General features: G+C 46.9%; 1 protein-coding gene across 1 annotated transcript in view; it reads right to left on the bottom strand.

Moving 5' to 3' along the window:
* The window catches only part of CACNA1A (calcium voltage-gated channel subunit alpha1 A), a 251,895-nt gene that overhangs the window by 45,328 nt on the left and 179,395 nt on the right, over positions 1-27,172 (bottom strand). The window contains exons 23-32 of the mRNA XM_072602188.1: positions 26,159-26,218; positions 24,049-24,155; positions 15,774-15,873; positions 13,840-14,000; positions 13,131-13,268; positions 12,203-12,404; positions 11,085-11,249; positions 10,713-10,823; positions 8,156-8,239; positions 8-124 (exon numbers count right to left, since the gene is read on the bottom strand). Coding sequence (XP_072458289.1) covers positions 8-124; positions 8,156-8,239; positions 10,713-10,823; positions 11,085-11,249; positions 12,203-12,404; positions 13,131-13,268; positions 13,840-14,000; positions 15,774-15,873; positions 24,049-24,155; positions 26,159-26,218 — 1,245 coding nt within the window. The remainder of the gene's footprint in view (positions 1-7; positions 125-8,155; positions 8,240-10,712; positions 10,824-11,084; positions 11,250-12,202; positions 12,405-13,130; positions 13,269-13,839; positions 14,001-15,773; positions 15,874-24,048; positions 24,156-26,158; positions 26,219-27,172) is intronic.

Genomic DNA, 27,172 nt, shown 5'->3' with positions numbered 1-27,172 from the left:
CCCTTACCTTGAAGGACTGTACAAAGGTCCAGAGGAGGATGCGAATGGTATAACCCTGGCGAAGTAGCTTGATGAGGCGGGCAGCCCGGAAGAGGCGGAGGAAGCTGAGGTTGATAAAGTTGTTCTGGGAAGATGGAGAGAAGGCATGACCATCTGCTCACACAAGCAGACCCCCAAAGTCACTCAACATCTATGTCAATCTGGACAACGCCAGAACCCAAAACCAAGTAGAGAAAGCAATCTAAACCCCAAACAAAGAGGGCAAAGAAAGAAAGGAAGAGCCAACACAATGTCACTGAGGAAAAGCTTGAAAGGAAGGGGAAAAGCAAGGGAGAAAGGAGGTAGGGGAAAAAAAAAACAACTCAAAATGGAAGCCACTTGCTAACACCCTCCCACCCAACCCAATCCTGCAACCCATAAAAGAGGAAAAGAAAAAGGAAAGAAAAGAAAGAGAAGAAAAGAAAAAGAAACAAAAATATTTGAATCATCCAATCAGGAAAAAAATTATTATGGTTTTTGTTTATCCCAACAACCAAATGCACTGAGACACTAGGACACAAGCAGGTAATGTCGCCGAGTCTCGTCACACATGTACGATGCACAGACACCAAAGAGAGGGAAGCCGGCAAGCTCAGGCCTGGTGGACTTGTGCGTGTTACATGTGCATGTTACGATCCGGGCCAGAAATGCATCAGTCACACGGACTCAACAGGTGCACTGCACGGCACAGCACCATGCGGCGTGGCACTGCCCACCCCGCTCTGGCCCGCCCTGACCTCACCCCCAGACGATCAGCCAAGGGCTGAGAGCAGCAGCGCTCGAGCCAATCGGGAGAAGCAGAATAGGATCTTTTCTTACCCCCTTGGCGAGCGGGGATGGGGAGGACAGAAGGGAGCCGGGGCTGTTCGGCTGCAGGGTGAGTCCTCGCTGCCCGGTGAGTCCGTGAAGATGCATTTTTGGCCCTTTTCCCCCCTCTCTGGGATGGCTTCACAGCTTCTGGGATTGGGTGGAGCAGCGTGGGACCAAGCCTGCAGTAAGCGATGGAGCTCCCATGGGTGTTGTGAGCTTGGAAATGTCCCAGGCTGACAGAGGGGTTGGGTGCTGGGGGCAGGGAGTCTGAGCCGTTCCTGCCACCAGCACCTCCCCTGTCAGGCCCCTCCCTGCCTTGCAGTCACAGACCTTACTTGAGGGCCCTGCTTCCTAGCTGCCGCCACCACCTCTGGCTGCTGCCTCCTCCTCCTCCTCCTCCCCACCCAAGCCAAAACCCAAGCACCAGAGAAACACTGATTGGAAAGACCAGCTAGGAATAGGATGGGATCTGGTTGGAGAGCTCTGGTGTACCAGTTCAGAGAAGCAAGGCTGTTGCCTCCTTGGGGAATAAGCAATTTTGTTGTTTGGCCAAATTGGGGCCTTTGGGACCCTTGTGGCAGGAGTGGAGATGTATGGGGAAGAATGATCACCCTAGTGTTCCCTCATTCCCAACCCAAGGCAGGTACCATGAGCTGCATTTCTTTCCAGTAGTCTACTTGGCTTCACTGCAGCTGGCTAGCCATTGAGGAAGAGAAAGAGGGAAAAGATAAGGAAGCAACTGCTTCCTCACTTGGTTGACAAATTCATATGGGGATGTGTTGTTGGGGGTATATGGGTACAAGCAGGTATAAGGGAGGCAGGCACTATGGGTTTTTTGGGGGGGGTGGGCTGGGGCAAAAGCAGGGATAAAACATAGGAAGTATGTCTAAGAGATAGCTAGATTAAATAATCATTCTGCTCTATTCTTGGAGATGGGCCTGAGGAGAGTGGGATTCAGGGAAAGGGAGGTGGAGAAGAGCCACCAGGGCCAATTGAGGGCAACAGTAAATGACGTATGGTGCTAGGCTAGCCTTGGAAATAGAGCATTAAAGTCCTGGCCTCTGCTACGTTACCAATCCACTCAGGTTATGTGGGGGAAGGTCATGTAAAGCCTGTTAAAGGACCCCACTTTTGGTCCCCGCCTAACTGGCACACATCATTCATCACCCCCAGGGAGCGATCTCTTTAAGGTTGGGTTATGGGAACTTTGTAGGCTACCTCTGAGCAGGGCCCCAAGTGCCTTTCACAGGTCTCTAGCTCACAGAGACTACACCAACTCGCTCCGGAAAACTCATTAGGGGGACAATGGAGGGGCATCAGCCTCAACACCCTAGCTCCCTGACAGCCTCTACAAGCAGGACTTAGCCTCTGGGGAGCCATTATAGTGCCTGCTGGGTTGGAATTCCTGCTCCAGGAGTGCAAACTGTGCCCCTGAGCTGGTGTGATAAAACACACAGCAAAAAACCCTTGGTTTCCGTTAACACACTAACTTGACCCAAGGGAAACTGGGCAAGTTGCCTCCAGCTCATGTAGTGGGTGGGACATCTGGGACAAACTCTCCAGCTCTCTAGTCACTGTACAACTGGTACTTTGGGACAACTCCCATAGAATTGGACTAGACTACCCTGTGGACCTTGTCGAAGCACTCCACTTGAGGCCATTTTCTCTTCCCCTTTCCCGCTCCCTCAAAGACCCTTCCCCTCCTGTCGATCCCATAAGTGCAAGCCATCCCTTCCATGGGTGGAGCATAACATGTGGACTCCAACAGAGCATGCAGAGCAGCAGAAGCTCCCGCAGTGGGACAGCGACCTCAAGCAGGGGCAGGGGAAAGGGAAGGGACAGGGGCAAGGCAAGAAGTTTTCAGTCGGCCGTGGTGATGCTGGGGAAGCCATGGGACAGTCCCAAGGGAGAGATGCATGCAGAAAGTCTACCACCGCCCACCTGAGAACACAGCAAGAGGAAGACACACAGGGGTCTAGAGAGAGAGGTCTAAGGGTGGGGCAAATGAGGCCTGAAAGAGTGAGGGAAGGGCAGAATTCAAACCTTACTCATCCCTTATCCTCATTTCCTGGGCAAAGGGATCATGGACTCTCAAATTACCCCCAAACCTTCTTCCTACTTTACTGCTTCTAACTGCCTGGACAATTTCTTCTGGACACTCCCCACCTGCCCTCCACACCTCTCTATCTACCCTTGGGCTAGACCTATGGGCTGTGGGGGACTGGAAAGCTTGGGTACAAGGTATATGAGGAGGTGAGCCTCCTCTTCCTCTTTCTTCCCTCAGTTCTCTCTGCCATCCCATGCCCTTTCTTCCTATCTGGCCATATGCTTCCTGCTTCTAGTATGGACAGAACCTGCTTCAATATCATGAAAGGCAAGACTCCCATGGTATTTCCTGCCCATCCACAAGCAGGAAGTCCTAGGAATTTCACACCCTATGAATGGTCAGAGATTTCAAGCCCTGATTCTCCATATCTGAAAGTCTGAGACAATGTCTGCAAGGAAGCTTGGTATAGTGGATTCAGTGCTGGATCTGGGGTCAAGAAGGCCCAGGTTTGAATTCTGCCTCAGTCACTGTCTATCTGTGTAAGCCTGGGCAAGTCATTTAACCTTTCTTGGCCTGTTTCCTTATTTGTAAAATGGAGATAATAATAACACTTTCCTTATAGGATAAAATGTGTTGTGAGGATAAAATGAGATAATATATATGAAGCATTGTGAAAGTATTAAAACAGTATATAGATTCTTATTTCTATTATCATCTGGGCCTTATTATCACCTAGCTTCAGATAGTTTTGCTTCATGAACTTTGTGCACTAGCCAGGCTGGGAGGGTGGGTGCCTGGGTTCCTTCTCCTTGTGCTGCTTTCTTCCCTCTGCTTCAGTCCATGGTACTCTGTGAGTAGAAGCACTAACAGCTTCTTTCTGAAGCTTCCAGCCCCACACAGCCCCAACTCTAGACCTAGCAGCCTAAATATTTCTTACCCCAGTAGAGGCAGACAAACAGTGGAAATTTGGGGGGACATAAGGCTATTATGGGAAGGCCCTTAAAGGTTCAAGTGAGTCCGAGTGGTGGCACCAACCCCACTGTAGAGACACCTCCCTCAGATTCCCTCAGGAATCTCTAATGATAAGCTGCCCCAGATAAAAGGGAGGGGAGTGGGCACCATCATTAGAGGAAGCAATCCTGTAGAGAGACCAAAGACTAATGTAGGGGTAATGTAAAGAGTTTCCTTTTAGGACTAAGGGTGTCATTTAGGAAAAGGGAGGCATATGCAAGCAGCAAAGTGAGACTCCTGGGAGAACAGAAAGCAGGCTGAATATATGCCCTGACAATGTGAGAATCTCTGGGACAGTGACAGGCAGCAGAGATGGGGCCTGAGAGTATGTGCATTGTGGGTGAGCGAGTATAAGAGTCAGAGTGTCGATGTGTTTGTAGATAAAGAAGTGTCTGTAGGAGGAGGCAAGGAACCAGGGAAATGTGTATAAGGTGCAGCCTGGAGCCGAGCTGGCACTGGAGTGTACACTTCCTTTATGGAAGTGACTAGACAAGGGTTAGACCTGTCCAGGTCACCTGGGCACTCCCCTCATCCCTACTCTGATGTTGCCAACTCTCATCCGGGGTAGGCTGGGCTGTGGCTCTGCCATCCCATGCCCTTTCCACCAAAAAGACAATGTGTAACAGTACTAGATGTAGGTGTGTGCAAGGGAGTGTCGATATAGAGCATGCACATCATGGAATGGCTCTGTGGGGTTGGTGTAGTAGACATTAGGGTGCTCCCTTCAGTGAGGAGTCCAAAGAGTTAGCAGCTTCACTGGATTCATCTCCTAGGTATTCAGGGCCTTCTGGCACATAGGAGACCAATTGGGGGAGGGAGGGAAGGACCACTTTAAAAACAACCAAAAGAATACAGAATTCAGACCCAACAAAGATCAGAACAAAAGGGTAAGAAAAACACACACACACACACACACACACACACACACACACACACACACACACACAGAACCAGGCAAAGAGTAAGGTGGGGGGGAGGTGGGAGGGGTGATGCGATTCAGGCTGTCCAAACGCACGGGCCATGCAGTGCCGAGACAAGAGGATGCTTTCCGCTAATGTAAGGCATTTAGGCTTCAGAAAGAAGTCAAACCAACCGGATCCTAGATGTAGATGTTGAAGATGAATGGGGGATTGGGCGGGGGCACATGGGGAGGTTTATTCAGCATTTTAGGTTGATTCGTTACCAGTGCCAAAACCCAATGGATTTCGGTTCCAAAGAGGGGGTAGGGGGAGTGGGTTTGGGATATAGTCATTGGTGTATGGACACACAGACCAGGTCATGGATGGACACATGAGTTTCATAGTGCATTTTGATTGGATGAGTTTTTCAGACGGCGTTGTGCATTGGCACATACAGTATAAAGAGCGAGCATGAAAAGAGACAAGACAAGAAACACAATCATTATATACTGCACACGAGGCAAACCGAAGTCACCCCTGGTCAATGTCAGCATTTCATCCTTATTCACCTAACCACCCCATCTCACTTTGTCTACTGGCTGAATGAGAAGGGATACAGTGTGGCTGGCTCAACTGAGGGACTCAAGACACCCAAGCCACAGGGTCTGCCACCTCCCAGATTCTGATTGGGCCAACTCTGCCATATTAGGCTCAGCCCCAGTGTCTGACTGAGAGAGAAGGAGGGGATGAGTTTACCCCATGGAAAGTTGTTTTCACAGCCTCTACCTGGAGGTTGAAAGGTTGGGATCTTCCAGACAAACTAGACTCTGAGAGGGCATGGGGCACCAGCAGATATGCCTATCTTTTTCTCATTTCAGCAAAAGAGGTCACTTTCCAAAAATGGTTCTTGTTAAGGGTAGTAACAGCACTGTCACTGATTATAATCATACGAATACCAGTGCACTCTTTGGTCCTCCACCCACTGGCCCTGCTCAAGTCTGTCTCAGCTGATGGAGACAGTTTGGTTATTTACACTTTTAGGAATCAGAATTCATCCAAGGTGGAATAGTTGAAATGGAACATCTCCCATCAACTGCATAAGGAAAGGGAAAAATCAGTCAAGTCTTCTACCTTGGCTTCCAGCTAAGCCCAAGGACTTGGAGCTTCAGGCTTCACCTTACCTCCATGCTCTTCCTTCCCCTTTCCTTCCCCTCTTTCTCTACAAGGCCATTAGCTAGTTGGCTTGGGCTGGGATAGCAGTCATATATAATGAAGGTAGATTTCCAGATGGACCTTACAGGGAAACCTCAGGCCACTTGGAAAACTTCAGGGTCAAGAAGCTGATTCAGGAGGAAACTGCTTATAGGCTTCAGAATACGTATGTGCCATTGTGCAGTTGCAGAAGGGAGGCACACAGTGTACATGAACATAGTAGCTATAGATTTCCAATCTGAGAGCTCTGTGCAGTAAGGAAAGACCCTTCAGAGTCAGGAAGCAGTGGAGATCCTTGGGCCAGAGAGCTGCTTCCTTAGACTGCATGTTCTCTGAGGTGGGTCCTAAACAGGACAGCAAGGGGCTGAATAGGAGTCCCTGAGAAGGAACCAACAGCTGAGGGTTATGGAGAAGGCCTGGCTGAGGAGGCTACTTTTTATCTGGTCCCTTAGAGAAGGAACAGGATTGACAGCACCCTTAAACCCTCAGCCTTAAACCTAGCAACAGAGGGAATGGACTCAGCTATGTTTAGAGCAATGATCCCTTCAGTAAGCAGGCCTATGTCCTTACTGACCTCTCAGGAGAAGGAGACAGGGCATGTTCAAAGCAGCCTGCCCTCTCCATCCCTCCCAGTTCTTTCCTAGACCTATGAAACAATCAGCGTCACAGAAGGATGGGGGTACAGGTAGAAAATGTTCACTTTTGCTGCTCAGACACACTTGGTGGAAGTTGTGGGGGACCAAAGGCCATTATGGGAAGGCTCTTAAAAACTGTCTCCTCAGCTGTTCTCAGGAGCATCTGGATATTTTTTCTACTACTTTCTCTAGAATTCAGAGCCAGCTTGCTCAAACCTGGGTCTCATCTCTCTCTGCAATCCCTTCCCCAAAGTGACCACTTAAGTAGCTTTGGTCTTTGTAGCCTCTGCCCTCCCCTAGACTCTATTGCCCTGTAGGCCTTGTCTACATTATTCCATCTCTTTGATGACCCCAGTCCTAGGATTACTGGTGAATGGCCAAGGAAAAAAGCCAGCAGAATTATTAGGCCTCTGGGCTTAAGTCAATTAGACCAACTAGAAAGGTAAGAGTAGGGGGAGGGGATCTGGATGCAAAAATGCATTAGGATCATGAGAGTCAGAGTTGGAAGGAACTTTAGAGAAAATCTAATTCAATCTCTTTATTTTATAGGTGAGGAAACTGAGGAACAGAGGTTAAATTGTTCTCATAAGCCTATATTGGGAATGAATAAACATGGGACTGCAACACAGAACCTCTGGTTCCAAGTCTGTGCTCCTCCTATTAAGTCACAGTGGCTTCTTCCAGGTAGAATGTTACTTAGGCTCAGCATAAATGGGGAATGAGCCTAGTTCCTCTTGAATCCTCCAAATAACATTGGGGAAGAGAGTAGGTTGGTACCAGGGCAGGGGAGATAGAAATGAGAAGAAGCAAGGGTATTTCATTGGTAGGAGTACTTCTGCCGAGTAGGAGTAGGTAGGACACCTAGGGAGATGTCCTGCCTTTTGATCTTGGAGTAGCTTATAGGAACTTATAGGGACATCTGTCTGATGCCAGGACCAACCAATGTGATCCACAGGGAGATTATCAGTTTCCATGGGGAGATTATGGTAATGGTCCATTCTAGGTTGGCTCCCACTGTCCCCACTGCCTCCCAAGCCACCATATACAAATACAGGTTGGAAAGGTGGTCTCATGACCTTAAAAAGTCCCTTTCAACTCTCAGAATCTGTGGCTTATGAATGCAAATTGCTTTTCATATGGCTTATGGTCTAACATCATTGAGAAATAAAGAATTGAAAAACAAAAAACACAAAAAGCTCTCATCCTGTATTCCTAGACCTTGGGTTTCTTAGCTGATCTCTCTACATCTTTTTAAGTGAGCACTGACTTTTCAGCCCTTCCCTCCTATGCCCTTCTTAGCTCAGATGGCTAAGGAAGCCTTGGGCTCCAGCCAAGTCCTGAAGCTCTCTAAGAAACCACTCTTGGCCAGCTGGGTAACTGTAGGCCTCCTTGTTGGCCTTCCTTGCCCTGTTCAGTCTGGCTTTGCCCAGACCAAGGGATTGGCCCTAGGGGCCTTGCTACCTTACAGTCACAGCCCAGAGAGGAGCTAGTGTGGCACTTACCCCAAACTCAGTCACTAAAATATCAGTGATACTGCCCAGAACTGTCACAAAATCAAAGATATTCCAGGCATCCCGGAAATAATTCTAGAGAGAAAAAAAAACAAAAGAAAGATGAGGGAGGGCAAGCAGCAAGAAACCAACAACACAAATTGTCACAGCAGAACCAGGTATGGCCAAAGCCTGGTCCTGCCTCTCAGGCCAGAGGCTGGGCCTGGCAGCCTTTCTTTTGAGTGTGCCTCCAGACCTGTCAAGGGACTGCTTGTAAGGTTCACAGAATTCTCCCCCCACCCCCAGGGGATGTTCTGGGCTCTTCCCCAGCCCCCTTACCTTCACTTTCAATCAATCCCAGTCTATTAACTACAGAAAAAGGCAATAAGGAGGCTAGAATGAAATGAGGGGCCATGGCAGTGGTACCAACTTGAAGGATTCACAATAAGCTCTTGATTCCCTATTCAGTTTGTGGATCATTAGGGGCAAATGACTCCTCCTTGATTAATTTCTTCTCTACCCAACTCTCCGTCCTGACCCCGTGTCTGGGCAGCTTCTCCTCTCTACGTTAACCAAATACAGTGCAATACAAGTTCATTTTTGCTTCTACCAGAGCTAAGCATGCTTTCAAATGTTCAATATAATCCCATAAGGCAAAGTAGAATAGATTGGGATTTTTCAGGATCCAGAGTATTTTGGTCTTTTGCTCACTGTTTACTGATTCCAGCAAGCCCCATGAACATTATCCATCCATCCATCCATCTGTCTATCTATCTATCCATCTATCTATCTATCTATCTATCTATCTATCTATCTATCTATCTATCTATCTGTCTCTCTCTATCATCTATCTATCTATCTACACAGTATTAGGCGGCAGTGGTCTTTGGATCATGAAGCTGGAAGGGATCAGAGAGGTTAGAGAGCTCCACCCCCTCACTTTATAGATGGAGAAACTGAGGTACAAAGAAGTTATTTGCCCAAGATCACATGATTAATAAATATCCAAGTCTTGAAGTAGAAAAGAATAAAAAATACCAAGGAATTCAAGGTGTTGCTTTTCACCAGGATTCATTGGGACCTGGACCAGATACTAAATACTCCCAGACTTCCAAGAAAAAGAGCATGATGGCACTTAGATCTGGTCCTGGGTTTTCCTCTCCATATTCACATTGGGTCTAGCCTTAGGGAAGTGAAGTGTAGCAGCTTCTAGCACTATGAGGATGCCTTTTATCAGGATAGGGAATGGACCCATGATCTCATTGGTGTAGGTAGCTCTTGGGTGAGGAAACTCCAACAACCAGCATGGCTTGTCATCTTTTCTGTAACTTAGTTGTTTAGAGTATGGAGAGGTCACACAGTCAGTATGTGTCAGAGACCAGATCTGAACCCAGATCTTCCTAATGTTGAGACCAGATCTCTGTCCATTACCCTATGCTACCTTTTCTTTAAGACTCTAAAAAGACTCCCTGATCTCATAGGATAAAAGATCCCTCTTCTACTGTCTAGCCTCTAGAATCTAAGGCCTCACATAGTGCCATCACTGATAGACCTTCAGTCTTTTGGTTTAGCCCCCAGGAAGCTAGGTGGCCCAGTAGATGAAGCACTGGTCCTGGAGTCAAGAGGCCCTGAGTTCAATGTGATTTCAGACACTTACTACCTCTTGAGTCTCCCAGGGCAAGTCACTTAATCTCAGTCTCTGTTTTTCAGGTGGAAACTAGAAATAATACTAGTCCCTTCCCTTCCCTCTAGGACTGTTGTGAAGATAAAATGAGATAATATTTATAAAGTGCTTAGTATAGTGCCTGGCACCAAGTAGGTGCTTAATAAATGCTTACTCCCTCTCTCTTCCCCCTCCTCATTCTCTAGTGTGTAATCTTCATACATGGTGAAATTGAGACTTAACTGAGAGGAAGCTATTTGTCTACCTTGTTTGTATGAGCTAGAAACAAAACCCAAGAGAACTTAGGAAATGATCCCAGCTCCTTTTGGAAGGAAAGATGGAGAGGCTCAGAGCCCCAGTGATACTCAAATGTGATCCGGCCTGGTTTCCCAGTACAGGATCATAGGGGTTTCCCAGTCAAGACCATAGGGAGTCCCTGAGCCTTTGTGAGAAGATTGGCTCCTCATTCTGACCAGTGACTGCAGTTTAGATGAAGTTAGAATCTCAGAGGTCCTTCCACCTGTAGGAGTATACTGACTTTGGCCAGTGTCAGACACAGAAAAGCACCGATGGGGGCTTTTTCATTATGAAGAATGTTCAGTATGTGAACCACCACTGAGGTCAAGGAACTTGGGAACTCATTACTTGTGTGATCTTGGAAAAGTGACTTCCCTTCTCTGAGCCCTTGTGTAAAATAAACTCTATTCCACCTATAAATCCTTTGAATCCAAGTTGTGATTATAAAAAATCAAGACTTAAAGATAATTAGTAGCTTGACTCCCTGGCAAAATGGCCAGTGGAACCTGTGGAAATGAACTCTAAGACAGCCATCTGGTCTCCCTTTCCCTCCCCTGCCCTGGCCTCTCCACCTTTTCTGCCATAAGTCAAATATGTGGGTAGACTTACCAGGATCCCAAAGGCCATGATTTTCAAGAGACACTCCAAAGAAAACAGGGAAGTGAAGACAATGTTGAACACCCTTAGTGCATTGTCATAAGCAATTGTGGCACCGTCAAACTAGAGGAGGAAGAGAGGGGGTAGGCATGCTGTTGACTACGAGAGGGCAAGTGGGGGGAGTCAGTTGGTTGCCCACCTCATTTTGAACCCAGGACAAAGCTAGAGCCCTCAGTCTTCCCCCCTCACTGAATGGCAGGCCCAGGGTCTTCAGTCTGCACTGGCCTCCAGCTCTACATGGCCCAGTGCCTTGCTGAGAAATCCCCTTCCCTTCTTCTCCTCCCCCCTCCTCTTTTTCCCCAGCATGGAGTGGACAGGCCTCACCTTCATCATGAGTACAATGGTGTTGAGGGCTATCATAGCCATGATCGTGTACTCAAAAGGAGGGGACACCACAAACTGCCACATGCGGTACTGGAAACTCTGCTTGTTCTGAGGCATATGCCTTGTTAGGGGCTTGGCACTGATGGCAAAGTCAATGCATGCCCTCTGCAGGGAAAAAGGAGGTGAGACCAATGTGAGGAAGAGGAAAATAGGAGGAGAGAGGGAGGGGGAAAGAGGGGTGCAGGGAGCCGGGTAAGTGGATGGTCTGGAGGAGAGGGGAACTTCATTCCTTCTTCCTTTGCTAACATTCACTGAATCAGCTCCATCCCCACTCCTGTCCCTCAGATCTCAGGGTGATCCTTTCTCCCTCTCCAAGCTCTGGCTTCCATTCTTTTAGTTATCTTATATCTAGTTTTCCAACTTCCCCAATCCTAAACACCAGCTCAAACCACGCGGAGCCCCAGGGAGAGATCTAACGGTAAAGCCAGCGACTTACAGCTATGGATTCTAGAGGTCTGAGGCTGGTCAGAAAAAGGAATGACTTCCTTTGCTTCCCAGCTTCCTATGATTTTGATGTCCTCCACAGAAGGTGTAGTTATGCTGTCCTTACTTTGTCCTCAGGGGGCCATCTCCAGTTATCCTGATCTCCATCTGGCCACTGGACCCAGATGGCTCCAGAGGAGAAAGTGAGGCTGGTGACTTTGCACAGCCCTGCCTCACTTCAATCCAATTCACTTAGGAGTCATGGCATCACCTTTCTGATGTCATGGTCCTCTTTGAGAATGAAGGATAAACAGCGACAGCAACTTTGTCCTCAAGAATAAACCAATAATGTGAACACTTTGTGCTCAAATAATGAGACCTTCCCATGGAAGATTTAATTTATCCTGGTTCTCTGTTGGAGGGAGGTAAGAGAAGGAAGGTAATATTTCTTCTGCGGAGATATTCAAGACTTGGTCATCCACTCACTGAATTGGTGGCACCAGCAGGACAAGGACAGAACTTCAATTTCAATCAGAATTTCCCACCTCCCTGCCTTATAACTGGTGCCCTGTAGAAATAGCCCTTTTTCCTAATTTATGAAATGAAAAGGGAAAGGGATGATTAGGGGCCTGCACCTCGTTCTTCTCCAGGCTGTACTCTTCCATCATCTTGTCTCCCTGCTCCTGGAAGGTGATGATGATCAAGGCCACAAAGATGTTCACAAAGAAGAATGGAAAAACCACAAAGTAGACAACGTAGAAGATGGACATCTCCATCCGGTACCCAGGGCTGGGACCCTGGTTCTCAAAGGTTGCATCCACTGAGTGTTTGAGAACCCTGTTCAAAGAGGGGAAGGGAGGAGGAACAGAAGAGGGAAGGAAGAAATGGGATAGAGCAGGGATAAAGGGTACAAAAGGAAGGAAGTGGGATGGGATGGTCGAGAGGGATGGGATTGAGATGGACAGGATGGCAAGAGGTGATGTTAGGGTTGAAATCAAAGGAAGAAATATGAAGAAGTAAAAAAGAAGCAAGTTAGGGCTGTAAGAGCTGCCTCATAAATCACAGGGTAACCTGCTATGCTATGCTTTTGTGGACTATAGATCTATGCCTCCTTTCTGCTATGTGTGGGTATTAGGGATGTGGGGGGTGGTGCTCGGATCATCTCTGTTCCCTCTCTGCCCTGTCCTGCTTCTTTAGCTCAACTGAGCCCCATCCCTGCTTAGCTAAGTCATTGTTCTTCAGGCTCCTTTACTGAGAACCAGGTGGAGATGGTGGTCAGTGCATTCTCATTGAACATCCCTGCTCTTAGGGACTGAGCCTCTGCCTCATTTTATGCTAAGAGTCCCCTCTGGCATTTCTGTCCACATATGAAACAGACACACAGATGCAGCAGGTAGAGGATCAAGGTCAACATGCACACATGGGGTCACTTTAAAGGACACAGAAGCGGGCCTCACAGAGCATCCTGGTCCTGAACTAGACACCTCTCAGACACTACTGCAAGCCCCAGAGAGGTCCCTAAGGGTCACCCAAGTGGGAAACCAGGAGCCCCCAAACCCTTACTGTGGCCAGCCTTCTCCGGTGGACACGGTGAAAAGGGTCAGCAAAGCCCACAGCACATTGTCGTAATGAAACTCATACTTTTTCCATTCTCGATCCCTGGCTTTCACCTCATTTTTTTCATACAGGAGGTACTTGCCCCTGAGAAAGAGGAGTGAGGAACAGTTAATGGACCCAGGGGGAAGCCCTCTGGAGTCATACCCCTGGACTCTGAGAAGGAAACAAAGGCGATCAGTGAAAAAGTAGCTTATCCTGGGCAGTCACTGGGAGTGGGGTGGGGCATTGTGAGAACTGGTTGTGCTATGAAAGTGAGGGGCAGGGATTTGGGGTTGGCTAATTTCAAGCCAAGCAGTATCAGCTCCCAGTATGGGCAGCATGGTCAGAGTTCTTTCCCTTCATTCCAGATCTGGGAGGAATGGCTCTTAAAGCTGGGCACATTCCCAGAGTGGTATGACTTAAAGGCCACACAGCTGCTGCTTCCTTCCCTGACCTAGGCAAAGGACAGGCCTGACACAGGTCTTTAGGACCACTGAACAACTAAGTAAGGCAGAAAGTAGGGGCTCACCGAGGATTAGGGGTCATCATCCCAATTCCCAGGCCACTGCTGAATGGTCCATTTAGCAGGGTTTTGGGGGCCCCCTCCCTAGTCTAGGGCTGGAAAGCTCCATGAGGGAGGGAGGGGGGTGGACAGGGAGTGGCAACAGGGACCCACCGGCAGTCTTTCTCAAACTCCTTGGACTCATCTGTGCAGTGGAAGAACTTGCCCTTGAAAAGCTGTACGGCCACCACAGCAAAGATGAACATGAAGAGCATGTAAACGATGAGGATGTTGAAGACGTTTTTGAGGGAATTCACCACACAGTCAAACACGGCCTGGGGAGGGGAAGCAAGCACACAGAGTCAGGGCAGGGACCAGAGAGGGGCCTGATGTTCAGGGCGAGAGGGCAGGAAGAGAGCAGTGCACCCACTGGACAGGAGACCCCTTGCCATCCCGCACCCCTGATCTGCAAACTCCTGCTTCCCACAGTCTTTGCAGGTGCGAAAGGGGTGCCTGGGAGATGAGACCTTGTGCTAGTAGCTTCCCTGTCCGACTTTCCTGCAGACCTTAAACTTCAATCCTGTCCCAGGGTCCAGCTGGCCAGCCTGCCTTCCCAGACTGAAGCCTCAATGCCAGGCCAAATCTCTGCATTCTCAGAGCCTAACAGTCCCATGCCCTTCTCGGAGTACTGATGCTTATCCTCTCTGTCTTGAGTTATTTGTTGCTTTTGCCTGTCTCTGCTATGGTCCTAACTTAATTCTGACTTTCCCCTTCCTTTCTTCCCAACTCCTTGGTAAAACCAGATGCCCAGAGTCACAGAATATGGAGCACTGGGTCTGGAGTTAAGAAGACTTGAGTTCAAATCCCTCCTGAAACACTTACTGGCTATGTGAGTCCGGAGAAGTCATTTAACCTGTTTGCCTCAGTTTCCTCATATGTCAAATGGGGATAATAATAGCATTTGCTTCATAGAATTGTTGTGAGCACCAAAAAGATAATAACTATAGGGCATTTGAGACAGTGCCTGCATGTAGTAAGCATTATGTCAAAATTAGCTGTTGGTATGATGGTGATGATGACAGCTAGGTGGATAGAACAGAGAGTGCTAGGCCTGGAGTCAGGAAGACCTGAGTTCAAATCTGACCCCAGACATTTACTAGCTGTGTGACCCTGGTTAAGTCACTTCACCCTGTTTGCCTCAGTTTCCTCATCTGAATAATGAACTAGAGAAGGAAATGGCAAGCCAGTCCAGTGTCTTTGCCAAGAAACCTCCAAATGGGGTTACAAAGAGTCAGACATGACTGAATCACAACAGAAATTCATCATTATCATTACTGTCATTAGATCAATCCCTAACATTGCAGCTGACCTTAGGCTTTCAAAGGCTCATGGGATTTCAAGCTGGGAAAGCTCTCTGGCCATTCATTCTAAGCCTCTCATTTTCCAGAAGAGAACCTAAGAACCCAGAATGGTAAAGTGATTTTCCTAAGTCACCCAGGTAAGCTTAACCTTAAGTAGGAGAGCTGGTGCTCTCTGGTGCTGCTGATCCAAGGCTCTTTTCACTATACATATAGATGTGACAGAGCTTCTTCAGTGACCTTATTATTTGTGCATATAAGGGATTATTACTTCCATCATGCTGTTGTCTAGTCATTTTTCAGTCGTGTCTGACTTTTCATGATCCCATTTAGGGTTCTCTTGGCAAAGAAACTAGAACAGTTTGTTATTTCCTTCTCCAGCTTATTTGACAGATGAGGAAACTGAGGCTAACAGGGTTCAATGTCTTGCCCAGGGTCACATAACTATTAAGTGTCTGAGATTGGATTTGAGCTCACCAAGATGAGCCTTCTTTGACTCTAGGCCTGGCACTCTATCTGCTATACCACCTAGCTGCTCCACCATGGAGTTAAGGGAATGGAGACAGAGAACTTCAAGGCCACACAATCAGGGACTAAGGCTGAGACTAGACATCTAGGTCCCCTGCCTCTTTGTTCAGAGCTCTCTCTGTGACACTGTGATGAAGGTGTTCATATTTCCAGATGATGCCCAGGGGCTTCAGTGCACAGCTATGCTCCACAGTGGTCCAAACCCTCCAACTCCCATCTCACCTTGAGTTTTGGCAGTCGTTTGATGGTTTTGAGAGGCCGCAGCACCCGGAGAACCCGAAGGGATTTAATTGTGTTGATATCCTTCCCTTTACTATTGCCACTGTAGGGAACAATTGAGGAGAAGGGGGCAAGAGAGAGCAAAACTCAGATTCAGCATTGGGATATTGGGGGGTCTTCAACTGGCTCTATGAAGCCCCTACCCTCAAAGAGTATGGAATGTTCAAACACCTGGGAATTAAGTGAACTTGGCCTCTCCCACCTTGGAGGAGAAATGGGCTAGCTTCCCATTTGGCCCTGTGCTCTGGAACATGTTGGAAGCTTGCTCCTTATGGTTGGTTCTCAGCTCTGGGGCTTTTTAAAAAGCATGGGCACTTACCAGGATGGGTCCGTGAACCCTGTTAACACCCAGTGCCTGAGACAGCTGTGTGTGAAGACTCCTGCTTACACAGACTGTCACAGAATCACAAAACCAAACTCCCAGGAGTTGGAAGAGACCTTGGAGGTCATCTCATCCAACCTATACTTTAATGGCAATCCCTAATAAATGTTCATTCAGTCTTTATTTAAAAGATCTTCAGTGACAGAGGTCCCATTGACTCCCGAGGCAGCCCCTTCACCTTTGGATCAGTTAATTGCTGGGGAATTTTTCCTTCTAAGGAGCCTAAATCTGACTCTCTAACTTCCATTCACTGTTCCTGGTTCTGCCCTCTGGGATCAAGCAGAAAAAGTCTAATGATTCTTCCACAGAACAATGAGGATTAGGATACAGCTATTATATCTTCTCACAAGTTTTCCCTTCTCCAATTTTTTCTCCATCACCAGTTTTTCCAACCATCCTAACATGAGCCTCCTGCCACTTCCCATTTGATTACCCTCTTTTGTATGAACTCTGACCTGGCTCTTTGAATCCTAAGCAGGAGGTGCCTCACTAAACCCAAGCAGTTTTAGAGGCCAATATATTTGTTTTGGGATGCTAAATCTTTCTCTTTGGGATATGCAAAAAGAAGGGGTCAAAGATGAGGATGTATTTTGGACATTTGTGTCTTTCCCTTTCCATCCCTATTCATGAACAAAAGTGTCCCAGACCCCAAAAAGAACACCACTAAAAAGTAAACTCTTTCAATCAAATGCTAAACTCAAAATAGCCTGAAGGTCCATGTGGGGAAAAACAAAAACAAAGTCTGGGTTGCCAAGGGTAGAAGCCAAGGCTTCCACTTGGCCCTTGGTGTTTTCCCTAATGCGGGTCACTCTCCCCAGGGACTCCATATCCCTCTCCTTCTGGAGGACTGCCTGGAGATGCCGCCTAGAACCAACGCAGCTCCCAACCAACAGCACAGAGGCTAGGGAATTCCAAATAAAGTTTGCGAAGTCCACGGTGTGTGGTGGCTCCTCTACTGCCTCTGGTGGCAGGGACTCTGAGTGCCACAGGCTTATCTCCTACCAGACAGTTCCTTCTAAAAGCTCTGGTCCAGCACCTTGGACAGCTGTTTGGAAGGACTGTTACCTGGAGAAGGCAGCTCTCTCTATTATGACTTGGTGGCAGGGTTAGGAGGAGAAACTGAGTAGGACCCACAGTGAAAGAGGCATCTTTGTTCTAGATTACCTACTCTTCCCTAGGCTTTCTTTTCTCTTTTCTGGGATGAAAAATGGAAGGCTAAAAAAAGTAGACACTTCTTGAGGGATAGTCTCCTTTCCTCAAGGTAGGATTGACACTGCATGAGCAAGGAAACTGAGATGCCAATCTGGGTCTTTTCTCCAGAGCCTTGGGGCTGTTGCTTATTTACCAGTTATCATAAGTTTCCTGATAGCCACAACCACCTATTTTTAAAATGCCTTAAGATAAACTTTAACCCTTTCCACCTGACATGCAACAATCTTCTCTCATCCTGCATGGCAGAATGGAAGCCCTGGGGTCATCTACCCCTGGTTGATCAGGAACTGGCTTTGCAGTGTGTTTTCAAGGGGCAGAGGTACCAACAGATGTGTGCCTTTCCCTGCGGACAGAGGTGAGGGTGGGGGGTGGGGCAGAATGTCTAGCTGTTCACTGCCCTCTTATGTAGGGGGACTGAAGAATCTTGTTCAGATGAAATCCACCTACCTCCCTAAAGTAAATGAAGACAAAAATCTGGTAAGGAAATACTTTTCCATTGTCTTTCTTCACCAGCACTCCTGATACTCTTTGTATACATTTGTTATTTTTTCTCACTAGCCTCATTTCCACATGGGCAACTGAGGCACACATTATCAGAACAATCTTTGAGTCAGTGGCTGGATCAAGAAGGAAGCTGGAAATCCTGACGTTCACCTAAATGTTTGATTCAAAGTCTCTTGCAGACTTTTCTGTGATGCTCCCCAGTTTTCACATGTTTAGGGAGCGGGGTGAAAGATTGAGTCCCAGACCCTATGACTCAAAGTAACAGGTAGGCAACCACAAACATAGAAAAAGAGAAAACATATAGAAATAAAAGGAGTGCATTAGGGTGAGAGCGAGAGAATGAGAGAAGGAAAAAGAGAGACAGAAAGAGAGACTTTACCGTGCAGTACTCCTGTTTCACGTGGCGGTGAGAGGGAGAGACAAGTAGAGGTGAGCGACCTCAAAAGAAAAAACACACAACACATGCCTAAACAACACCTTTCTCCCTGCTTTGGTATGATGGTTTCCTCTGGACTCCAGCTTTGTCTTTGGAAGTAAGAAGATGCCTTTTTTTTTTAAATTTTAGAGGATTGCTTTGGGTGCTAATCATGCTGCTTTCTGGCCTCAGAGACCTTAGAGAGGCATCTCTTTGACTAAGCAAGAATAGAAGTACGGTCTGAGAAACTAACCCCTTTACCCATTGTCTAGACATGTTCTCATTTCCTGCTGTAATGGGCACTACCCCACAGCTGGAGCAGCTTCCCCATGACTCAAGATACCAAAATGGTTCAGGGCTGCGTGATTTCCAAAGGCAAGAGCACCACCTGGAGGGCCTTCAGAAGAGCTGCTTGGCTCTTAGTAAGACACCTTTCACCTGGGGGTCCAACCCAGGGCAGACATAGAGGAAAGGCCCTCTCAAGTTGTTGCTCCAAGTGGTATGGAGGATCATAGGCTCATGGATTTAGAGCTAGAAGAGACCTCAGAGGTTATCTTGTCCAAATCCCTCATTTTACAGATGAAACACTGAGGTCATTCAGCAGTAGGAGGCAGAGCTAGGAATAAAATCCAGATCCTCTGACTCCAAATGCAGTGCTCTTTAAGGGAGAATTAATTACCTAGGGCATGGCAAAGATGGTCCCAAACCAGATCAGGAAATAGAGCCACCTACAGAGATGGCTGGGAATAAGGAACATCTATAATGGGAACTCTACGAACAGATAGCTTGGAAGGCCTTGACAATATGCTCATGAAATCGAGTGCCCAAGGCAATGGGGAAGGACCAAAGACCTCTGGGATCCTTCTGATCTCAAATCCTGAACCCATAAGGGGGACTTAAATTTTTCTGGAGACCAATTTGAAATACTTTCCCCACTGCCCTACCCTAAATCCCACCACAAAAAGGGCAGTTGCTTATGCTCCTTTTCCATATCTCAGACATTCTCCACATTGGCCAAACACTGGTTTCTGTCACAGGCAGCTGGACAAGGATCTTTGAAGAGGAAGCAGAAGCTGGAAGCTGCCCAGACCAGGCACTGAGCTGAGAGGTGCCCAGCCTGGTCGTGATTAGCATCATTGCTACTTTTGCTTCAGTCAGAGGAGATGGGAGGACAACCAGCCTGCCCTGGGCCCTCCTTTCCACTGGCTAGAGCAACAAATCCAGATGGGCTCTTGGCAGCAGATGGGGACTGAGGCATAATAAAACTCCAGCTGTTGAGAAATGTCCATTGCCTGGCCCTGATGAAACTGCCTTAAGCCTGTTACAGTGTGATGGGGTAAATAACAGTGGTTATGACACACTTAATGGAACACACAAGAGCAACATTTATACTCTAGGTGTTGGTGTTTGGAGAGGAAGGAGAGCAATGGAGGAAAACATCCTTCTGAAGTTGAGACCCAACCTAAGCCTCTGACCCATTTATGGGGCCAATTTCTTTAGCTAGTTTCTCTAGCTATCTATAGCTTTGTCATCCTGAATCTTTACTTTCCATTTGCTTTTTGCATGAAGTCGATAAACTATAGGACCCTTGGGAATAGTTTCAGTCTCCTAAAGGGATAATACTTGCTTTAACTTCTGGTTTTACCTGTCTGTGGTGAGGAACCTGGGGGCTCCTGGAGTGAAAAGAACTGACAGCATGTGCTCCTAACAACTTTTGGCTTTATGAGGTTTGCTTAGCATCTTTTGGGGGTGGGTGATGGTCTTTAAGTAGAGGAGCACTCAGGACAGAATAGTGTAGCTGAACCAAAGGGTATAAAGTTGGAAGGCAAAGAAGCAAAGGCATCTGAGTTTAGAGGGGCCCTGACTCTCCTTCAATTTTCCCATTGGCATCAGTGCCCCAAGAAATACTTAAAAGGAAAGAGGAAAATCAGGAGCTCCTGGTAGAAGGAGGAAATTTAGAGGCAAGTAGATGATTAGAACCATGAGCTAAGTAGAGAATTTCTAGGGTCATTTCCCAGGAAAGCTCAGAGGCTCCTCTCAGATGTTAACAAGGGAGCATGGAATTTAGGGCTCTCTATCCCTTTCCATTCTAGGACTCAGAGGTGATGCCTGGCCTCTTTACAACTCTAGGCTGATCCCAAACCTGATGGTGGTCATCCAAGGAGCCTGGTATTTCCATTAGTAATAGGTCTCATGCTCTCAGAGAAAGGAAAGACTTTCTCTGTGTTCCCTCCTTAATTCCTTAGATTCCCATAGAAAATAAGAACAATTCAGAGAATCATAGGAGTTGGAGCTGGAGAGGACCTTAGAGAGAATTTAGTCCAAACTCCTTTTACAGTAAAGGACACTAAGATCCAGAAATGTTAGATGATATGTCCAAGGATACATATGTAGTAACATAGTCAGTCCTTAAATCTAGGTTCTCAGAAGAATACAGAAAACTAGAAGGAACCCTTGGAAGTCTTTCTGTCAGTAAGCCTATACTTTCCCTTTTGAGATCACCAGACTAATTGAGGGAGAAGGATAGTAGGGGGAGGGAAGCTTTAGGATGCTTCAAAACAGAATTCTCCCCCAAAATGGGTTTTGTTTTCCACTAGAGCTTTGAGGAATAGCTCAAATTACAAAAGAGCTGTATTGCTGAGAAACTAAGTGCAAATCTAATTTTTGTAATTAATTTTATTTTAAATGTACTTAGGGAACTTGATCATTAGAAGGCTCTTATGGTAAATCCTTTGTAAAATGAACCCCCTTAATGCTATTTTGTGTAAGCCCCTAAGTTCATACACAGGATTATTTAAAGCAAGGACTACATGTGCCAGATGAGTAAGAGGAAGGTTGCCTCACATTTGTCTTTACCAGGAACAGAATTCCAGAATGCTAGTACCTAAAGCGACCTCAGAAATCATCCAGCCCAACTCTTTCATGGTATAACTAGGGAAACTGAGGCCCAGAGAAGAGTCAAGGTCACAGAAGTAGTATCAGAGCTAGGATTTGAAGCTGGGTCTTCTGACCATGCTACCTCCATTTGCCTAAGCTCTCATAGCTTGGGAATGGCAGAGTAGTCTTTTGACTTCCAGGCCCAGTGTTCATTGCAAAGCAAAGAACTGGATTTAGATGAGTCCTGGGCGAGATGTACTCTGTCGTTCCCTGGATTCCCAACTTTAGGATTCTAGGATTCTGTGCCATGGAAGAGTGGAAGGGTGGCCCCACTAACCTCTAAGGCCCTTCCAACTTGGAAATTCTATGATGTATGCTTAAGAGTTTGTCACATTCATGAAAAAATCTACCACATTTATAACCTTTGGTGAAGGTTAAGTAGGTATGGTTACGGTAGATAGTCTGAGGTCTTTTAAATTAGATCCTCCCCCCAAAATTACTCATGGATAAACCAAAAAGCCCATAGCCTCCATGGCTTCCTAAAGGTCTCCCTGCAGTTACTCTCATGGATGGGCAGGGGTTCAAGAGAGGACCAATGGGGCAGTACAGTGTGTACCACATTTAGTACAAGCATAGGGCCTTAGGACTTAGATCTAAAACAACCTCAGACATCATCTAGGTTGACCCTCCCAGTTTACAGATGGCAAAGCAGAGGCTCAGAGAGGCTAGGTGGTGGTTTCCTTTGGCATCTGTCCATTATATAGGTAAGAGATCTCTTGCCCACTGGGAAGGAGACAGAGAAACATTTTTCTGGAAAAGCTGATTCCTAGGTTGAAGATTTTCAGTGTTGGTAAAGGTTGAGAAAAGAAAGTCTCAGTTAATTTGATGATGAAGTAAACACAAAGACAATTCTGCTGAAGCCATACCCAACTAACACCCCCAACACAATTATTTCCTGTATGGACCGTGATGGAATAACTGAGGGAACTGGCTAATTGGTGCAGAGCATGCAAAGGGTTTGAGCTAAGTGCTTATGAATAATGGGAATGAATGGATGTATGGAGATGAACATCTCTTCAAGGAGGGAGACCCCTACTGAACAAGAGGCAGCCCTTTCCCCTCCACATCAGGGTCCACATATCACTACTTGGTTTCACCCAACAAATCTAGGGGATGCTTAGGCTTTTACTCATGAGGAAGGTAGAGCCATGGTGTTTACCACTTGTCCTAAAATCCAAAGGATACTTAGAACATGCATGTATCCTTCCCCTGCTGCAAGAAGTTCAGTTTTATTTAGGGATAGCTAGACCTGGGACTTCCTCAGAGGCACTCCCCAACCTGGATTCGCTTTTCTAGTTGCCAGACTAATTTACAGAAGATCTCTCTATGTCAGCCGTCACCAGAGCCAAACCCCCTAACTCCAAAATGAGTACTGAGAGTCAGCTTCCATCAAAAGAAATTAGAGAGAGAGAGAGAAAGAGAGAGAGAGAGAGAGAGAGAGAGAGAGAGAGAGAGAGAGAGAGAGAGAGAGAGGAGGGAAGGAGGGAGGGAGAGAGAGAGAGAGAGGAAGGGAGAGAGAGAACAGAACCAGAAATATTATGAGTCTGGATACTCAACTTTTGGCTTCATTAAGGAATATTTTCTTTTTCTTGAGGCAATTGGGATTAAGTGACATGCCCGGGGTCATACAGCTAGTAAGTACCATAAGATAATATTTGAATTAAGGTCTTCCTCTCTCCAGGGCTGGTGCTCTATCCATTGTGCCACCTCCCTGTCCCAGAAATCTCAGAGCAAATCAGAATTTTTGGTTGTTTTTCACTTAATAAGTGGATACATAGCTAATGTTTTAGTTCTATTCACATAAACAAACATCTCTGATATAGACTTGAAGGGTGGTCCATTTAGGCACCTACCTAGGGTTCTGTTGAACACAGGCTACCTTGCAAAATTTTAGAAACTCCTAGCCTCCAAACCAAGTATCATATTTATTGTTTGAGTGATGACTGATCTCATTGGTCCCTCCAGATCTGCCAGAGGTATTAAAGGCAAGGTGGGCAAGGAAAGAGGGGGCCAAGGGCCACTATAACCTCAGAGCAAAGAACCTGGGAAGGGTCTGACTCAGAGACCCTGACTTCATGGGACTGCCCCTGAGTGTCACAGAAACCAGTCTCCAAGAAATCTGGCTTCCTTTCTCAGGCCTGCTCACCTTTGCTCAGATATCTATGGGCTGTCCTGTGCTAGAAGAGTTTCCACCACCTTGGAGGCTTAATAATTGGCCAGTACTCAGACATTCAAGGGCCATTTTGGAGTACCAAAATGAAGCACTGCCCTTGGGGAGGGAACGGTGCTCTGGCAGGAAGAGGTTATGTTTACATGGGGGAGATGCACCACACCTACTGTGTAAGGGGGACTTTGTCCCCAGAATCCTCATGCACATTCTGCTCCCAATTGTTTCTTTGGGGGGGGACCCCAAAGAGACAGCTGCTCAGGGCTGAACCCAGAGAATGAGTGAGTGAAATGGTCTGGCAAGGCTAGCCTGAGACCAGCAGCACAGCAATAGGCGCGGGTGATGAGGTTAGACACCATTGCTGTGTGAGGGAGACAGACAGGTCCTTTTTCCCCATGGCAGACATCATGCAAAAAGCCAATCCAAATCCTTCTTGGCTTCAGGGTGCATCCTCGATCCCCATTCCACCTGGCCCCATCACTACAAAGCACTCTTCCCCTGAGCCAGAGGAGAGAGCAGACCCAGGCGGGGGCGGGGGGGGGGGGGGGGAGGCGGGGGAGGGGGAAGGATAGGCAAGCATGACGCTTGTCAGGAAACTTACGTGAAGGCAAATGCCACCAGAGCCCCACTGACCACAATAAAATCTAAGATGTTCCAGAGGTCCCGAAAGTATGCTCCTTGATGGAGAACCAGCCCTAAGTCGATCATCTGTACAAAGAGAACAAGGCAGTAAGTGGCCTGTGATTTTATACACTGTCTGCTCATGATCCAAAGATAGGGCAGTTGACCTTGGGTATGTGTCTGTGTCCATGTTTGCGGTAGAGTGTGTGTGTATGTGCGTATGTGTATATGTGTGTGTGCTCAACCTTCTATCTACCTTTAGACATGAGTGAACAAAGTGGTGGAGGGGCAAAAGGCAGATGGAGTTAGCCTGATGACCCATTCCTGAACAGAGGGTAGCTGGATGTGGGACCAGCCAAAATTCGCTTCTTTCCAGGCCATGGCAGAAATGAGAAGTGTGAAATGAAGGTGTCTACTCTTGGACGCCAGGAACGAAACAGTGTAGGAGTGATAACGATGCTGGAGAAAGGGGGAGCAGACAGGGCTCCCTGCTTGGATGTGAGGGCTGCAGACTCAATCTCGGTCCCTACGTTCCTGCTGAGGGAACCTGTAGCCACTGTCTTAGTATCCAACTGTTTTCTGCACTTTCCTGTTGTCCTGGCTGAGGGTGTCTCTTCCATAACTGTCCTGGACTTTTGTACGAAGAAGCTTCTCAGACTATGTGTAGCCTGGATCTGTCTTCTTTTCTGCTGACCTTTTTCCCCTCCAGTTTGAATTATCAGCCCAACACAGCTGCTTGCAAACTGGCAAACCAGTTCTTTTCTACTCAGGCTCTTGCTCCATTGCTAGGCAATGCTTTTCCTCATGGACTCTTCCCCACCAATCTCCCCTTTAGCCCTGGAACAAGGGGGCAGGCTTAAGTGTGCTTATATCTAATTGAAAATCTTCCTACTTGGCCTCCTGATCGAAGATAAAGAAGGAAATGGTGAACCTTTACTGCTATTTAAGGTATAGGTCAGACACTACTTCCTCTGGTCTTTAAGGTAGTCAACAAGCTTTTTATTAAGTGCTTCAATGTGTCAGGCACTGTGTTAAGCACTGGGAATACAATAAAAAGCAAAAACGCAACCCCTCCTCTCCAGTACCTCACCGTCTAATGGAGGAGACGGCATGCAAAATCCTATGTATGTACAAGAAATACACAGTATAAATAGGAGGCAGTCTCAGAAGGGAGACACTAGGAGTGTGTGTGTGTGTGTGTGTGTGTGTGTGAGTGTATGTGTGAATATGTGTGTGTCGGGGGGGGGGGGGGAGAAGACCTTCTGCAAGAGGGGGGATTTGAACTAAGTCTGGATGCAAGCCAGAGAAGCCAGGAGGTAGAGGTGAAGAGGAAGCTCATTGTACGTTTGCAGGGGCACAGTCAGTGCAGAGGCATGGAGGGAGAGTTGGATGTCAACTGGAAGAACAGCAAAGAAGCTAATGTGGCTGGATTGGGGATTATGAAGTGTGTGGAGGAGAAAAAAGTATGAGAAAACTGAAAAGGTAGGAAGGGGACAGATTGAGAAAGCCTTTTAAAACCAAACAGGATTTTGTGTTTGATGCGGGAGGTCATGGGGAGCTCCTGGAGGCATCTGGAAGCCTTTCCTAATCCTAGTCATTAGTGCCTGGTGCCTTCTCCCTTCTCAAAAAGTCTTATATTTTCTTGTCTGTTTACTGTATCTTCCAGTAGAATGCAAACTCCTTGAGTGTGTGTGTGGGGGGGGAAGGGACAAATATTGTTTTCCCTTCCCTTCTCTTCTCTTCCTTTTCCTTCCCTTCTATTCCTTCCCCTTCCCTTCCTTTCCTTTTCCTTCCCTTCCCACCTTTGTATTCCAAGTGCCTAGCTCAGTGCCTTAAACATAGCAATTATAATAAAAATAATGGCTTATATTACACAGCACAAAGTTCTTATAAAATATCAGAATTACTAAAGATATGGTGTCCAAGAAGTGAAGTGGCCTTCTGCAGTGCTCAGGACACTGCTTTTGTGGATTCTGTCTCTTGCAGCCCTATCATGGAGTCTCTCAAAGTCTCTCTCCTCACCCCCACCTTTTCTCCCTAGAATCCACACCTTAGTCCTGGGCTCCTCTTTCCCAATTCTTCGAACTCACCTTTATCACCATCTCAAAGGTAAAGACGCCAGTAAAGACGTAATCAAAATACCGCAGCACCTGGAAGTGAAAGGAAGTAGGTTGAGTGTTATTCCTCAGACAGGAGCCTAGAGAGGGGACTGCCCCAGAAGTCTGGACTGCAAGCAGGTGGGGATTTGGTGACCAGTATCAGGTTGCTTCTCTGGGGAGCTCTAATCAAGGGCTTGAAGAGGAAAAACTCAAAGGGATCCACAGAGCCTGGCATGTCCTCTCAACCTTGGTTATAAATAAGCTCCAAATGGTGGAGTCACATGTTCCAGATGTGCAGGTGCTGAACCAAACATTTAACTTGGCTTTGCTGCTCTTATGAAGGCAAGTCCTCCGCAAAGATCAAATGCTCCTGCAGGAGCTTCTCTTTCCTCTAGTCTTAACCTATTTATATACAGGTGCATGAATGCTCTTAACCCTTGATGGCTGGTCAGTGATCGAGGTATTGAACTCAGCCTAACTCTAACCATGCAGGGTGCAAAGGATGGAGCAATGGACCTCTGCAACTTACTGATCTGTGTGACCTTGGATAAGTCATTTACATCTTGTTGTGCCTCAGTTTTCTCATCTGTTAAGTGGGGGGAGGGTTGGACTAGATGGCCTCCAAGACCCCTTTTAATTCTAAATCTATGATCTTCTGGATAAGTCTTCAGTTGCATTCATGATAACCTCATTCCGTATAGGAGCTCTCCCCTTTACTCTATCCCCTTTGCCTACCCTTTCCCTAGTGCTTGGATTTTACTTGAATCAATTTTTTTATTTCCCTTTTCTTTTCCAACTCAATTAACTCATTAGTTCAAAACCTTCCTCCCCAACTTCTGATTTTTGTTAACTTTCTTTTGTTACCCCTAGAAAGCTTTTCTTTGCTTTATTTTTGTTATTTCCCTTCCCTTTCAGTCTATTCTAAATTTTATTTTCTGATTTGTGGGCCCTATTTTCATGTGTTCCTACTTTATTCTCTCTCTGGCACTCATGCCAGCTTCTAAG

Source organism: Notamacropus eugenii, chromosome 4 (genome assembly GCF_028372415.1).
Source record: "Notamacropus eugenii isolate mMacEug1 chromosome 4, mMacEug1.pri_v2, whole genome shotgun sequence".
Lineage (NCBI taxonomy): Eukaryota > Metazoa > Chordata > Mammalia > Diprotodontia > Macropodidae > Notamacropus > Notamacropus eugenii.
Note: the sequence above shows the minus strand (reverse complement) of the source record. Positions and strands in the feature narration are given on the sequence as shown.